At 37.2% G+C, this 17819-nt stretch overlaps 1 protein-coding gene across 1 annotated transcript; it reads left to right on the forward strand.

Annotated features, from left to right (window-relative positions):
• The first annotated feature begins 928 nt into the window (after nucleotides 1–928).
• LOC306855455 (cas scaffolding protein family member 4-like) lies at nucleotides 929–17291 on the forward strand. The gene is made up of 7 exons (XM_079394192.1): nucleotides 929–1216; nucleotides 10665–11069; nucleotides 12262–12333; nucleotides 12991–13098; nucleotides 13240–14526; nucleotides 15641–15724; nucleotides 15824–17291. The coding sequence occupies exons 1-7, from the start codon at nucleotides 1211–1213 to the stop codon at nucleotides 16235–16237; spliced, it is 2376 nt and encodes a 791-aa protein (XP_079250318.1). The 5' UTR covers nucleotides 929–1210; the 3' UTR covers nucleotides 16238–17291.
• The last annotated feature ends 528 nt before the right edge of the window (nucleotides 17292–17819 follow it).

Here is a 17819-nt window from a genome sequence, read left to right on the forward strand (position 1 = left end):
TTATGATGGCTTTTGTTGTTGTTTATTAAATATTATGCCTCGTGCCGATATACAGCCATATCTCACGGCTTCTCATGTGAAATTGTTCATATATATGTAGGGCCTATATTTTCAAATATGCCAAAAGTATACAGAGCATGTATATATTATTATTTAATGTTTTGATCTTAAAGACATGCGTGTGTTTGATTTTCATACCAAATTTCCTTAAAAATATGGTTGTTTATTAATATTTCCATGAACTTCATAGGCCCAAAATTATCCAAATGTACATGACATAGACTCAGAAATTAAATATTGTAGATTCTAAATGTCTAATGTCAATTTCATGATCGGTAACTAAGCTAATATTTTTGCAGGCAAAATTTCACACAAAAAAAAAACATTGTGGTTGACAAATTATGTTTTGTGTTGCTTTTAAGTGAATGAATTAGCTCCATAATGGTGTAGAGTGTAACTGGGTGCTTTGGAATCAAAAAAGAAAGATGGACTTTATACAATTATTATATTAGTTGTATTTTATTCTGTGCATCTAACATTGTTTTATTCAGTGCTCTCCACAACTTAATCGGATCAGAACTGTGACCCATTTTTGGGTCATGACCCACTAGTTGAGAACTCATGTTGTATATCATTGGTGTCCAACCCCCACCAGCCCTTTACAGGGGCTCTATCTGTTGTCCTGACAACAAAGTCTGTCCACCGGAGAATCTGTCCGTTAAAACAATAAATCAGCTTATGTGAGCAGGCGAAAGTGAAAATAGACTGTAAAATGAATAGGAAGTCAAGTAACAATACTACTGAAAGACTCCGTCTTTCTTTTGGAAAAGAACCTATATTCTGTCTGACCAACTTCTGCTTTTTAAAATCAGACCCACAGATATTCTCTCACAGTTTCATAAAAGTTGGAGGAGGTGCGGCAGCAGTTGTTAAAGGGGATTCGGATGGGCTGACGTGCATGAGAGCAAGACACATGTCATGAGTGAATGCTGCACTCCCCGCCCCTTATTGTGAAGTGTCTGGACTCTGGGTTTATTTGGGCAATGTGTGTGTGTGTGTGCAACAGAGAGCAACAAGAAGACCGGAGAACATAGAAATATCAAGCAGAAGTACAGACCGATTCACAGAAGCTTTGCTGTGTCTGCCAATTCTACATGGACTTTTGAATGGGATTTATGAACTGATTGATCATAGGATTCGTATCTCAGGGATGGAGGTCAGTATTGTTCACTTCTAAATCAACTTAACATCTTCAGAAACAACACATCACTTCTTTAGGTGCATCTTCAGACCCTGAATGAACTAGTAACATTGAGTGATTTCTCAGAGGAACCTACCAGCCTGCTGTAAGTGTTTCAAAAAGGAACCGTTATTCTTGTACAATTGTTTTTTGTTTGTTAGTTTTTTGCTTGCTGACAACCAACTGCATGGATTTTACCGTTCAGATGTGGTGTCAGCTCTAACCCCTGCCCTCACCGCCCTGAGCCTCGTATAGACCACTGAATTTGCAGAAGGTGCTTTGTAACGTGATACTGCTAACCCTGAGAATGGCACTTTATGGCTGTCGTTAACATGCTCTCTTCTTTTGAAACTAGGGTCGAATTAGGTTGGAGAGCTTACAGGAAACTTTAAATATTATAAATGGATATTAGCACTTTTACTATTCAAGTCCCATCAACATATGAATACATATTTCTATGGTAATCTGATGCTTGTGAAGAGCTTAATATCGAACTGCTGAACTTTACTTGTCACTACCAACCATGCTGTGGTTTGCACCTTTATATGTCTTTGCTCATACTTCCAATCAGATCAGATATTGCACATCACATGTAACAAAATATCTATATATTTACCCATGTGACATGTTACAGGATATCAAGTGAGTTTGATGCTAGTTTGATATATTTTGTCTGTTTCTATATCCAGCTGGGTTCAGTTGACTAGATCGGTCAGGACAGGAATTGATTTTTGGTTAGAATGCATACGTCTAAATGAGTGATCTACTGTACTTACCTTTCACATATTGATGTGGTTTATACACCTGTAGATCAACAAATGATGAAATATAAGCCTCAACACTCTCTACTGACATAATGGAAACGTAATTGGTCACTTTAGGATTCAGGATTCTTTGATGATGAATAGAGTTTCTTTAATCATTTGATGAGCAGCATCTCTTTGAAATCTTGAAATCTTTACTGACATGTCTTTACTGTCACTTTAGATCAATTGAATGGAATTTTCCAAAAAGAACAAACTTACTGACCCTGTAGGTCTGAATGAAAGTGTGTACGTGCATTTTATTTAATTTGCTACTTGCATGTTTCTTTGACATTTGGCCTTTTGGCCATCTCTGTGATATCAAGTATTTTAATCATCTGCGATGTGGCGTGACAGATATTATTGGCCAAATCACACCCACAGACCGACCTGATTCCTCTCACCCACACTTCCAACAAGACATTAAAAAATACTTTGAAGTAGACTTTTCTTCTGAGAACTTCTATTTTCTATTTCCTTTGATCAAAAGTCATTCAAAATTTGCATTTAATTTAATCCTCTGCAATGAAAATAGAGAGTCAATATGTTATAAGATTACATACGTATAGAAGCGTTTTAAAATGTATGTTCACATTTGTGTCTGAATTTAACTAAATATCTATAAGTTAACAACTAAACTTACTCGATGAATTGGGGGGGGGGGGGAATCTACAAACACTCAGCTATAGGAAGACGTCAAAATGTGTTGACAATGTATGCATAAAAAGTGGAAGACATGAGGTCCGGAAATCAGCTTCTAGATAAAACCAGGAAAAGGGAAAAGAGAAAAGCTCTGCAGAACAGTCCACTTTTTGGGCCTCATAACCCCTCAGAATTTATTAGCAGTATATCATATTCATCTAGCATAATCTGCTGTTTGTCTTTATGTTCAATCGTCTAATCGTTGTATTGCATAGATGCATGACATTTCCTGTGATGCATCAATTTCAAAACACTCAAATTTCCAAAAGGGGAACTTGTAGCTAGTGATGGGATGATTGCACTTACTCACACGGTATCTAAACAACAGTCAGTCATTATTATCTCCTATATCCTCCCTGGAAAAATGAAAGAAAGAAATAAACAGAGCCATGAGAATCGATGGGTCCCAGGAAGTCATCTCTGAGAAACAAGAGGTCTGTATATGATATCATCATTGTTGTGACACAGGAAATACCAAAGAAGTTTAAGTTGGACAGTTTATATATAATGGGTGGGTGTTAGTGATAGCTGAACTAGTTCTTTCTTCTTATGTTTTTTTCACATTTAATGTGTATAAATTAGCATATTATATTGGTTAAGTATTCCAGAGAGCTGTGTAGCAACTAAGGTTAGCAAAGTTCCCCAAGACATGGTGAACACTTATAAGGCACTTAAACAGTTCACCTAAAAATGAAAATATGCTAAAAATGTACTAGCCCTCAGACCATCCAAGATGTGGATAAGTTTCTTTATCGAACAGATTTGGAGAAATTCAGCATTATAACGCTTGTTCACCATTGGATCGTGAATGGGTGCCATCAGAATGAGAGTTCAAACTGCTGATAAGAACATCACAGTAATCCACACGACTCCAGTCTATCACATCACATTAAGAAACATGTGTTTTGCATATTGGTCAGAAAGTCTCTTGCTGTCAGTTCGTGAATTCAGTAAGCTGAACCAGACCTGATGGCTATATGTTTTTTTTTTGTCTATAACTGTTATATTGTCTGCACTTTGGCCCACTACAATTTTGAAAAAAAAAAAAAAAAAAGGTTAAGTTGCCTCTTGTTAACTACTCCCCAATATATGGGAGAGAGTGGCATAAAGTTTTCACTTCTAAACAAGCCTTTAAACTATGAAATGAGCCTGGAAAGCAAATAGAATTTTTCTTGGGTACAATATTTGCATGAAGCATATTTCAGACGGCCTACATCGGTGCATACTCATGCACTCACTCAGTGTGGGAAAGTCTAATATATCATCTTAACAAGGCAGCTTCCTGTCTGTGTGAAGAGAGATGCTCATTGCCTGAGCCAGTGACCCTGTGAGCACGCCATAAATATTTATGTCAAAGCAATCCTCTCACTCCAAAAATATTCTTCCTTTGGAAATATGGACCACTTTGTCTCATCAACAGCCATCTCAAATATGAGTGCAATTTTAAAATTAAAAGGATAGTTTATTTTCTTTCTTTAGAGTACTAACTGTGAAAAAGCGTGGTCTCAGTGTGGTTTTGTCCATATGGTGGAAGTTTATAAGGGGCCAAGGTTGTTTTGGAACCCATTGGCTTTGTATGGACAAAAAAGTTGTGAATAGCACTTTCTAATGAATATTGCATTAGAAAGTGCTAATGATGAAAAGGTCTGACGTCTGTGTTTTTGTCATTCTTTGCATAGCAAGCCTTTTTCCCTTGCACGTAGAATCCTCTGCTGAGGAGGGCTGACATTGGGGTTTTGCACTTTCACCCTTAGGTTGAGGGGTTAAAGTGAATGGGAAGCTCTTTCACACTAAATACACATTTTGCAGACGTGTGAACACATTCTTACTGTAAAAGCTTACACTTATGGATCACTTCCGACACTTAAAAACTACACATGTTCATAGGAATATATGTAGTTCTCTGAAGTAATTAATCTTCATTTTATTCCATTTTTTTATGTTTTTAAAAGAAGTCTGATAGTTTGTCACCAAAATATATAAATATATATATTTTTAATTCAAAACTATTGCTCCAAAGGTATTCTAATGAATCGTGCAATAAATGTTATATTGATAAATGCTACAAATCTATATATTATCGTTATGTGAAAGCACAGTATGGCATATCACAGTTTTCATCCTGCATGTGCAGAGAGAGAGCGAGAGCCATGAAGGGGAGAGACAGCTGCTTCTTGAGAGCTGAGGCCAGCTGTCCCAGTCTGATCTGCACAAGCAGGCGTGTGCTGGAATCCCAGCTGAATTTGACCTCCTTTCTCACTGTACACACGCGCATACTCCAAACGCAAATGTGTTGGAAATGTACACACACAGCAATCTTCCCTTTTAAGACATGTGTGCGGTAGTACAGACCAGGGGCAAATTCACTACAGTTGCACCATTTCAGCACACAGTATTAAAGCACAAAATGTTGCTGGTTAGGCTGTTGATCTGTAGTGAACAGTGTGAACAATGTTCAAACCATTTTTTTTAGCATATGTTAATAAGTGTGAAAACATACCCTAATTTCTGTGCTACCAGCATCACAAAACAGAATTGCAAAAATAATGCTTTTCTTGAAAAGTCTCCCTTCTTCCATTGGCTGGGGCAAATGAATAGCCCCGCCCCAAACGCACGCCATTGGTGAAGTGACATACTGCCAAGTATGGTGACCCATACTCGGAATTCGTGCTCTGCATTTAACCCATCCAAAGTGCACACACGCAGCAGTGAACACACACACCGTGAACACACACCCGGAGCAGTGGGCAGCCATTTATGCTGCGGCGCCCGGGGAACAGTTGGGGGTTCGGTGCCTTGCTCAAGGGCACCTCAGTCGTGGTATTGAGGGTGGAGAGAGTGCTGGACATTCACTCCCCCCCACCTACAATCCCTGCCGGCCCGAGACTCGAACCCACAACCTTTGGATTACGAGTCCGACTCTCTAACCATTAGGCCACGACTTCCCCATTGGTTGAGCCAGTGTTGATATATGTCTCAAAAGGAGTTTTGATCTACCAACCTACAAAATACTTACTTATACACTGTAACAAGGGCGTAGGTTCGACATAAACCCGACTACAACCCCCCCAATTATAATTCATATAGCTTACAGAGTTTCTTTATTTTTTTATATATAGTATGTTTAACAGACAATAATTACACAATTATGATTTTGTGAACCAACAACATCAGCATCAGAGCGCTGGGTGTCTAAAGGGATAGTTCACCCAAAAATGAAAATTCTGTCATCTTTTACTCACCCAGTATGAATTTCTTTGTTCTGCTGAACACAATGGAAGATATTCTGAAGAATGTGGGAAACAGAGCAGTTCTGGCTTTTTCAAAATATCTTCCTTTGTGTTCGCCTGAACAAAGAAATTCATACAGGGTGAGTAAATGATGACAGAATTTTTATTTGTGGGTGAACTATCCCTTTAATCACACATCACTTTATTTTTATATTAATTGAATTGGACCCAGGATTCTGAAAGAATACTCTGCTGTTCCTGTAGTAATGAAACTCGTGCGCTTCTGATTGACAGATAAACTGCACGCTCTTATATCAGTGTTGCTTTTTATTTTGTGGATATTTCAGCTAATAGTTTGATTTGTACATTCAGTTGAACAACATTCATTTAAAGTAAAAGACTGTCCGCGGATGCATGTTCCAAATCCTGCTGCACCACAGAGTGCCACTGACATAGTTTACCAAAAAAATAAAAAATCACATTATATTTGTTTGATGTTCATGACTTTATCCTAGGCTGAAAGATGTCGTGTATCTTTACGCACAACATTTGTCTTTCTAGCCGTATGCTTTATATAGGGAGCTCTTTCCGTTTGCTCTGTTTTGTCAAACAAACAGCACTTCAAACTCATCGATGCAACTTAGATAATTCCTGACACATAGACAGGAATTGACATAGACAGGTCCCTAGCACCCCCCCCCCCATAATTCTACGCCCCTGCTGTTTCTAAAGGTGCTGTTGACTTGACATTTTCACCAAATGTCAGTAAAAACCCAAGTAATCCATACATGCAAAGAAAACAAAACACATAAATTATAAGTTATGTGTAATAAAATGGAGTGACAGGGAAAAAGTATTGAACTACTGAAATTTATTTAATACATTGTATAAAAGCTTTTGTTGGAAATGATAGCTTCAAGACGCCTCCTGTATTCAGAAACTAGTCGCATACATTGCTCAGGTGTGATTTTGGCCCATTCTATATATATATATATATATATATATATACAGAGGCGTCATGCACTCATTATTTTTGAGGGGGCACGAGTGTGAGTGTGTGTGTGTGTGTGTGTGGGGGGGGGGGGGGCGTCTTGTGACACACAGCAGCCACAATAGCACTTATTAGTTCTTGTTTTATTTATTTATTTATTTTTCCCTTTTATTGGAAACATTCCCAAACGCATTAACATGAAACATGAATATCTCGATTCTCACCTTTATAGATTGTTAGTTGATCTACAGTGGGCGATGGTCAGAGTAGCCTAATAATGTAGTCTATTAACTATACATAAAAACCTGCATTATAGCGGTGACTCATCTGAGCCTCTGAATGGTCCTTGTTCCTGCCCCCTCATTTTGAATGGGCATAACGCCTCTTTTATATATATATATATATTTATATATTAGTGGTGTCAAAATTAGTTCAGAGGATAATTTTTTTCAGTTTAACCCTAATATGTAATGCAATTAACGCAGGGGCGGAGCTAGGTTTGGCCACCTCACTCACAACTGCTAAAGAATTGCGTTTATTCAGACGCAGAACATCAAACTGAACACTTTTCAGAGTCAGACAGGCACGGAAACGTTATCGGTAACGACAAGCTTCAGTAGAACATCAGTGAACTGCGGTCAGATGAGATGTTGTCTGGCCATATGTCAGAAAAACGAATCTTCCTGTCCTGCCCACCATTATACTGTGCTATTAGCACATGCTCTTCAAGTGCACCAAGCACAAATGTGTCATCATTGTATTACCAGTACTCTTTTCAGTGTAAATTCAGTGATGTTTTTTTTTCTATGCAAAGTAGGCGCATTGTATTATTGTACATGTTCCGAAAACTCTGCTGTTTTTCTGTTGTAGCCTAGTTAGCATTGTGCTATATAAAACAACCAACTGGAACGGCCCTTCACACACAACCACAAGAATTACATATCCTATTATTTTTATGCTAGCAAAACCACCTCACGCCATGTCTAGTAACGTAAGCTGGGTGTAACTTGTGTTTGGTGCTCTCATTTGCAGCACACACAAAGTTCTCATGCACAAACAAAGCATGATGGGACTGGCCCTGGTGTGCTTTGGTCTTTGTGGATCAGTGTAGGAGTGTATGTGGTTTGTTGTGGTGAGCATGCATTAACCAGAGCCCGTGTTGCAATCGACTGGAGGGCTTGCGAGCGGAACAGGTGCTCAGTAGCCTATGTCAGCCATGTGGGCTGAATAGAGGCTTTGTCGCAGAGGATCCGTCCATGAGCCATTTAAGGCAGCGCTTGCATCCGTCTCTTATCAGTGGGGAGTGAAGCTTTGAGGAAGGAAGGCTGTCGTGTTGGGGGACATGATATGGGGTTTTGAACATCAGCTACTGCACACACATGAATACAGACCCACACACATGTAAAATACATTGAAGAGGTGGTGATCACCTTTTTTTCGCAGCCAACTCTTCAGTTTAGTAGTTATATAATTAGTGTTAAGTGGGTTGCGAGTCAGTCACAACCGACCTCATTTTTTTTTTTTAAGAAATATTTTGGTAAATGAAAATCAATGTCTGATTACAGCACTTGTAAATAATTTTTCACTTTTCACTTTTTTTTTTTTTTTAATGTGTGAATTAGAAGGATTGGATTAAATGTATTAAGAAAAATCTAAAATAAAACATTTTTTAAATACTATATAAAATAAAATAAATTTACATATTGTACTCAAAATATATAATAAAAACATATGTTTTAGAAATACCGATACACACACACACACACTGTATATATAAATAGTTATACCTTAGAATAGGGAACATATTCACTATTAATTCAGAGTTTTCCCTCCATAAACTAATTTGCTGCTTATTAATAATTAGTAAGGTAGTTCAGTATAAAACATAAATATGTGCTATATATAAGTACTAATAAAAATCCAATATGCTAGAAATACACATGCTAATAAGGTTCTAGTTTATAGTCAGAATTGGTCCTTAAAGTGTTACAATGATATATGTGTGTAGAATATAAAATACTATACATATATTATGTATTAATTATAAATTATATACACAGGGTTAGGTGATTTAAAGAATTAAAAATCAAATAATACATGTTTTACTTTATTCATTGAAACAACTACTGTAACTTTAACAAAACATTCATGCATATATTGTGCCCAAATGAAATGTTTTTACTTATTCACACACAGCATAGTAAATGTCACATATGTATTTTATAATATGAGGAAAGATTGAGTGTATTCGGACAATATTGTATAATCAGATGTGTATGACTTTACTTTTAATGAAAAACTGCTTATAAACTTTGGCAGTTTAATTAGCTTCGCTTTGCTTTATGTTATGTATGTATTTTTTATTAAACTGATAATAAGGCTAAGTGACTGATAAATAGATTTCTGATCACTAACAGTTCATGTTCATGAAAGCTATTTGTCTATTATGCTCCAGTGCTGTTTAATTTTAAGCATGTGCACTGTTGCTGCTGAGGAATTTGTGAGCACATGGGACGGGTTTAAAGGGACGTGTGCACATAGTAGAAGCGTGTGTGCATGTGTGTGTGGTAATGTGTGCTGAGTGAGATCAAATCTCTTGTTTACTGTATGATTTACAGGTGCAGGTGTTTGTGTGTGTCTGAGGACCTGTTTATAAATAACCGTACAGACAATTGAAGCACCTGAGCATCAAACTCCGGAACTACTGTTGAATTCACAGACAAACAGAGCTCTGCTAAAAAGGATTTGGATTCATTGTTCACAATGTTTCCCACTGTTAAACAGTCTAGACCAGTATTTTCTAAAGAATACTGTTGCAGGAAGTGAAAACCGAGCATATAGGAAGTCATTTCATACATTCACCTGCCTTTGGACAGCCACATTCTCAGTTATAGTGGTCGATATTACAAAAACGTGCAAAAATGAACGCATTCAAACAAGGTTCCGAAACTCTTTTGGTCAAACACGCGGACATATTCTTTCGGGTCGGTACGTTTAAAAAAAAAAAAAAGGTCTCTTTTGCTCACCAAGGCTGAATTTATTTAATCAAAAATATAGTAATAACAGTAATATTGTGCAATACTATTATGATTTAGCAACTGATTACTATTTTAATATATTTTAAGATTCCTGTGATGGCAAAGCTGAATGTTCAGCAGTCTAAAGTGTCACATGATCCTTCAGAAATGCTTATTTGGTGTTCATTTGTTGAAAATACATTGTGATACATTTTATGATGATCTTCTGTAACATTTAACCTATTTACTGTCACTTTTGATACATTTTAATGCGTCCTTGCTGATTAAAAATATTATTTTCTTTAAAAAATGTACCCCAAACTTTTGTATATATAGACAGAACAAAACCACATTATCAGAGCGTATATCACGATAATGGCAGTATAATATATTTCAATAATACAAGTCTGCTCAGACTACAAAAACAAAACATTTGTGTTGGATTTTTACTGCCTATCTGAACAAAGTCTCAGAGGTCACAGGGATTCTTTCAGCAAGGCTTCGAAGTTGTGCCTAGTCACGCAAAGGCCCATTATCCATGTCACACAAGGCCATTGTTTGTTCAAATCCAATTCCATGGTGGTCCTTCATTGTGTGTCATTGTCATTACGTGTCTTCTTCTAACCAGTAGCTGTCTTTAGAGACCCTTCTCTCACATCTTCTGTATTCTGTTTCCTTCAGACGCTGTTTGCCAGGGCTCTTTATGACAACACAGCCGAAACCGAGGATGAACTGGCTTTTCGCAAGGGTGACATCATCATGGTGCTGGAGAAGAATGTGGCGGAGAGCATCGGCTGGTGGAAGTGTGCTCTTCATGGATGTCATGGCCTGGCACCAGCGAACCGCCTGGCTCCACTTTCCCCAGCAGAGGCTGAGAAACTTTGTATGAACTTAGGTACCGAGAGGGACTACTTGAGCAATCACTGCCATCAGAACATCTATCAAACTCCAAAAGCTAGCAGGCCACCAGTGATTCCGATTTATGAAGAAATGAGTACGATATATAAAGTGCCCCTTCAAGCTGCCTCTTCACCAGATAAGCACACGGCACAAGAGGATCTAGAAGGAACCGGGTCTCCTCATGACGTAAGTCTCTCACTGGAGCAACAGCACATTTTCTATCAGTAGTTATGTTTTTATGCACCCAAATAATCAGATTGATAGCTCAATCAGACTGAGATGCCTTCATATAAAGACCTAAATAAATCCAACTAAGCTTGACCCGAATCAATTTCAGTTGGATTGAATCAGGTGGTATAGACCACAAATCATCTGATCAGCAGGAAAAAAGTCAGATTATTCATAATCTATTCAGATTCAGGTATTTCAAAAAATCAGATTTAAAAATACCTTGCGTATAATGTACAGTGCTGTGCTGCATATGCTTACATTAATTTGAAATATTTGTGAATTGGATTGCAATATAGGGTTCATATAAACAGATCTTTCACAATCTGGAATCGGATTGGATTTAAAAAAACAATTTCCAGCCAATGTATGACAAAAAAAACATTGACAGCCAATCAGAATACATTTGACTTTGAGCTCAAGCATTTAAAGTGGCAGACGACAAATAAACAGCGCTTATGAACTACGTTATTGTCCATTGGTGTGGACGCTAAAGTTATTGGACCTTTACACGTGATTCACTAAATATTCCATGAAATGTCAATAGCCAGTCATTACAAAATATAAAAGGGAGAACTGAATGTGTAGATGATTTAGTAGACTATATGTTGAACTGAGGCTAACAATAAGCAATGTCTCAGAAACCCCTGCTGGCAAAGACTTCACAGATGGGGACCAGGGGCCTCTCTCTGCGGGGACAGGTATGTACCACAGGGGCTTTATGAGCTTGTAAAAGAGTAGCAAAAACAGAATTCAGACACCACTAACTGCTACCAGAAGATCTATGGCTGGGGACCCCAGAAAGAGAGAGAGAGAGAGAGAGAGGGAGAGAGCAAGAGATAGAAACACACAAAGAAAGAAAGAGGGAAGTGTCTGTGCAAGTTACTGTGTAATAGGTGAAGTAGCTGGGTTCACATGTTGCCCATTTCCCCTCCTGCTTCAGAGAGAAATGTTTACCTCAGCAGCTTATGTGTAGCATGGCTTCAATTAGAAAACTGGGTTAATTGGGCAGGCACACAGTAAAGTGTACAGCACTTTAAAGGATCCTGTCTCGCTTTAAGAAGTGGGCCATGTGTTGTCTTCTCCATAGAGTATTCAAATGTTTGCTTGTTTAGTTTAGTGCCTATATTTACACTTTTTATCTTTTCAGGCTTTAACTGCCAGAGGTGGTACAGAAATATATGATGTCCCAAGCCTGGTGAGAAAACCCTCCTTGTTCACAGTAAGTCCTCTTGTTTTCAGTAGCCCAGGGGTTTCCAATTGAGGTCAAGGGACACCTACAGGTCTTTAAGAGAGAAAAAAGAGGTAAAAAGCCCAATTTAGAAATGATCAATGATTACAGAAAACAATTTTACTTATGCACAATTTATTTTATTGACAAACATTGTTTGATCAGTATAAAAATACAGCATAAATAAAAAAACAAATCCAGATATCATTTTAAAATGTGGAAAATGATTAAATAAATAAATAATATACAGAAAAACGTGTATTGTGAAAACTGAAAATATCCTCAGGTTTATGCATCTAATATGCAGAAAGAAGATGTGCTGAATTTGTCTGGAAAATATATTTATTTTTTAATTAATTATTTGTTTTGTTTTTCACATTAGTACAGTGGCAATACTAAAACTCACAATTACATTTTGGAAACATTACTAAAATAAAATATGCTACAAAATAAATTTAATTGAGTCTTTGTACATGAAAACATTATTTTTGGGGTCCTTGGCATTGAAATTGAAACTCTTGCACTAGTCATTTTCGATTATTCAGTTAAAAGACTGAGAAGATTGTGTGAGTGTAACCTTAAGAAATAATCTGCAAAATGATATTGATCAAACTAATCATCATAAATTGTGTAACTTGTCTTTTAAAGCCATCTACAATGCAGCCTTTGGAAAGGTCAGTGACGTCAAACACAGAATTTCATAAAAGATATGAACTGCAACAAAGTGCGAGATGTGCAACTGCAACCATGAAAAAAGTAAGCATGGTAACGCCTGTACAGCAACTCATACAAACACATTAAAACTGTGAAGAAGTCTTCACTAATGGAACTGATTCAGTACAGAACATAATTTGTGAACTATTTCTAAGTGAGGTATTTATTCGCTTCTTTTTTTAGGTCGCCACATTACCCCCAATGACATCCCAAGACCCCAATTATGACATCCCAGTGCCCTCCATCAGTGAGGATACTCAAAAGCCTCTATGTGGTTATAGTACCATGCCCAAACCCTGTAAGTCTGAATGGATTTATGACGTGCCTGTTTTCCCCCAAAAACAGGGAAGTGAACCTTGTAACTATGGCACCATGCCACCCAAAACTATGAATTCAAACAAGCCGCTTTATGACACTTTGCCAAATCACAGCTGGCCTGAAAAAAGGCACAGCCCCATCCAGCCCCTATATGACATCCCTAAACCGAGCAATGCAGTGCTGCAGTCTTGTCCAGACACTGGGAATGCAACAAATTCATGCATCTATGATGTCCCACCCTGCCTTAAACAAAGAGAGAGCCCTGTAGTGTTACCCAGAAAGCAAAGCTCTACTGAAACAGACTCTAAAAAGACTCTCGAACCTCTTGAGTACAGTGATAAACCTGGACTCATGTATGACCAACTTCATTGTTGGCCCTCAAGGGGCAGAACAATGTCCAGGCAGCCTGTGGAAAGGACGATTAGAAGGGACGATGAAGACAACAAAGACCACCAGAGAAGCTCAATGGTGTCCACCTCCTCCACAGCTTCCAGTTCTTCCAGGAGCTCATGCGACTCTTTCATGCTGAGTTCTCCTGAACCTGAGCCCTTGCGTGAGGTCACACTTTCACAGGAGGAAGCCAGCAACAGGTTGCTTGAGCTGCAAGAAGCGGTGTGCCAATCTGTGCCCAAGCTTATGCTGTTCGTCAGCAGCCAGTGGAGAACCAAAGAGCATCTGAGTCAGCACCTCCATCAGATCCACATGGACACCGAAGACGTGACTGACTCCGTCACTTCCTTCTTGAACTTCGCCTTGGATGTCAGAGGTAACGCGCAGCGGCTGACAGACTTTAACCTGCAGACCAGGCTTCTGAAGCAGCTCTCCATTGTTGAAGACTCGGGCTTGATCCTTCAGCAGGCTGCAAGTGCTCTGCGAGATCTAGGCTGGCTGCTGGATACGCTAGCTCAGGATGACAGCCAGTCACAGACGCCTGACCACTTGGAGCGCTTTGTTATGGTGGCTCGAACCATACCAGAGGATGTGAAGAGGCTGGTATCCATCCTGAATGCAAATGCAAAGCTTCTTTTCAGAGTACCGGCTAAGGAACCAGAAATGGTGGAGAATATAGGCCCGTCTGAGAGGAGAAGTCACAGCAAAAGTGAACCACTGGTAGACTCAGGAATAGATGAAAGTGACTATGTACAACTTCAGGTAGGCAAATCACCCCATAATTATTTTCATGTTATGACGTATTACTGATAAATGGTCGATATCAAATGTTCATGAATATAGAAAAAGTCTGCACACCTGTGCTCCAAAAATACAAAAATTTAATAACAGACTATCACACAGGTGACGTTTGGAGCACGCAAGCTCTTCATCAGACAATTAAAAGTTTTAACCCACATGCCTTTATACAACAGATGATTGATCACGTTATACATTTAAATGACAGAATATATTCAATATTAAAGCTTAATAAATCAGAAAATGAAAAATAACATAAAATTTAAATAGTTTAAATGCTAAATTCTAAATTTAAACATCACAACATTGTAATGTACAGTATGAAAAATGAATATTAATTTCGAAGTTTACTAAAGATTGCATGTAATATTATTATTAATTTTTTAATAATTTTTTAACTTGTGTTAATGACAGCAAAGTTTATCTAAATGTAAAAATATAAGAAATTAACATGCATGAGAAAATATTATTGTTTTAATCTCTAATATCTGTAGTGATAAATGATATAGTACTGATGATATATCTTGTATCACTGCATGTACATTTTTATAAGGATTAATTAATATTATCTGTATACACAACCATTCAAAAGTTTGGGGTTGGTAAGACTTTTTAAAAAACATTTTTGGAAAAAAGTTCTTATGCTCACCTAGGTTGCATTTATTTGATCCATTAACAATCATTTTGAGAAATGTCGTTACAATTTAAAAGAACTGTTTTATATTTTAATATATTTTAAAATATTCCTGTGTAATTCAAAGCTGGATTTTCATCAGCCATTTTATCCAGTCTTCAGTATCACATAATCCTTCAGAAATCATTCTAATGTTCTGGTTTGCAGCTTAAGACACATTTCTTATGATTATCATTTGAAAAAGATTTTTTTTTATAACATTATAAATGTCTTTACAGTCACATTCGATCAATTTGATGTTTTGTTGCTTAAGTAATAAGTATTAATTTCTTTTAAAAAAAACAGACTCCAACATTTTGACTGGTTGTGCAATGTTAAAGTAAATTAAAGACATGAACAATAATACTGTTATCCTACAAATTTTAACCTACCGCTTTTCAACAGACAAAGACAGAGTTCGACCAGCAACCAAAGCCAGCAAAAAGCAGTTTTAAATCAAAGAAGAATAGTGATACCTTGAAAAAACAGGTAAAAACTTGTGACCCTCCCAGTACAGCTCACCGTATTGCATTAACTCATTGATTTCGACTTTCTAAACCATTTTACTACTCATTGTGTCTTCAAAAGGTTTCCAAATCACAGTCCGTTAACCCCTGCAGTCCACTCCAGACCTCCAGGAAGCCTTCCATCTCTGACCACTGCCGGCTTTATTTTGGAGCTATTCAGAAGGCCATCAGTGTTTTCATAAGCAGCCTGAATGATGGCCAGCCCCCTGAAAAGTTCATCTCCCACAGCAAGCTGGTCATCATGGTGGGCCAAAGACTCGTGAACAGTCTGTGTAGTGAAGCTAAAAATCGAGAGGCCAGCAGGGAAATGTTGTCTATGAGCAATCAGCTGTGTGCCCATCTTAAGCAACTGGCCATGGTGACCAAGAAGGCAGCTTTGAACTTCCCAGACAAACTGGCTCTCCAGGAGATGCAAGACATTGCCAAAGAGCTGGCTCAAAGGGCACAGCACTTCAGAATGTCACTGGACATCTGAGCAGCAGTTTGCCATCAGTTTATCGTGTGGAGGTGGTCTGGCGAAGACAACATGGTATTTGTGAAATATCTCAATTTGTGTGATTTGTTTGTGAGTCTAAACCAGCCACCCTTAAAACAAGCTCCTTTTTTTGCTCAACTTAGTCTGGATGAGGAGGCAGTGTTAAAGGTAACAAAGAGACAACTTATAATTATAGCCTCAAATAATGACATTGATGTGTTTACATGCACAACAGTATGCTGATGCAAGAATAAAACCAGTTAAGGTGTTCACATATAGATATTAAAAATGTGTTGCAATCAGGTTTTGCTATCACAGTTAAAAAAAAAAGTATATACCTGATAAAAGAACATTGTTTGAAGTGTTTGCATGGACTTACGTTGTTGTTGGGTTATAAAGCAATATCACTGTGTCATTGTGCATGTAAACACATGAAAGACAAAGCAGAAAACCTGCTAGTTGCTGTGTAGATGTTAAAGTGACAGTTCACACAAAAATTTCAATTCTGTCATACTGTGTTATGATAGAATGTTAATTTTTGGATAAACTGCTCTTTTAAAAACAGTAATACAGTAACAGTCTTAAACATGATCTGGGCATCTATTAGTCTTATTATTTGTGGTGTTCTCATTCTGCCAAACCTCAGACTTTAAATGAAAAATTGCACTTTTATAATGCCCGACACTGCATACAGATTTTTGGTCATAATAAATAGGCAAAATGTATGTAGATGACTATATTATGTGTCTGAAAATTCAGTGTTTGAGCAAAATGTAAATATTTCCTCAATACAATTGATGTTACTTTTTTGTATAATTTGTCAATGTTCTAGTTTTCAATATTCACACACTGTAAGAATGTAGTATTCTGTTTTTTCACATATAATTATGTCTGTGAAAATATTTCTTCTACACACAAATAAAATGTTACTTATCGACATTTTTGACTGTTTATAAGACTGTTTATGTCTTCTGTGATAGTCTAGTAGTTAAAGGGATAGTTCACCAAAAAATAAATAAATAAAATAAAAATAAACCTGTCATCATTCACTCACCATCATGTGCTTCTGTTTTTGTTTTTTACCTGTATAACTGTTTTTCTTCTGTGGAGCACAAAAGAAGATATAAAAACAATGTTTTGGTTACTACACTGATTTCCATTGACATTTCTCAAAATATATATTTTTTGTTCCACAGAGGGGAAAAAAGGTCAGAGATTTGGAGAGACATCAAGGTGAGAAAATGACGACAGAATTTTCATTTTGTTGTGAAGTATTTCTTTAAAGTCCTCTAGCTGTTTTACATTAAAAGAGTTAAAAAATGTCTGGCTTCTAATGCACAATATAAATAAAGCACTTGCGCCCTCTATAGACTGAACCTTGAAAACCATTTAGATTTGCTGTAACCAGGGACTCCAACCAGATCCTCAACCAACAGATGGACCCCAAGTATTAAAAAACTGTTCATTTTAAAATCATTAACTAATAACAATGGATCATAGAAAGTTAAAAGAAATGTAATAGTTGTTTAGAAATTTCACAGTAACACATTTGTCCAGTACTTAAATGAAAGAATATAGAAGT

Source organism: Barbus barbus (assembly GCF_936440315.1).
Source record: "Barbus barbus genome assembly, chromosome: 35".
NCBI lineage: Eukaryota > Metazoa > Chordata > Actinopteri > Cypriniformes > Cyprinidae > Barbus > Barbus barbus.

Bases quoted from the DNA above. Each gene is read 5' to 3' on its own strand.
- LOC306855455 (XM_079394192.1), top strand. The intron at 13,099-13,239 runs GTAAGCATGGTA...TTCTTTTTTTAG, and splicing joins CAACTGCAACCATGAAAAAA to GTCGCCACATTACCCCCAAT. The intron at 15,725-15,823 runs GTAAAAACTTGT...TGTCTTCAAAAG, and splicing joins GTGATACCTTGAAAAAACAG to GTTTCCAAATCACAGTCCGT.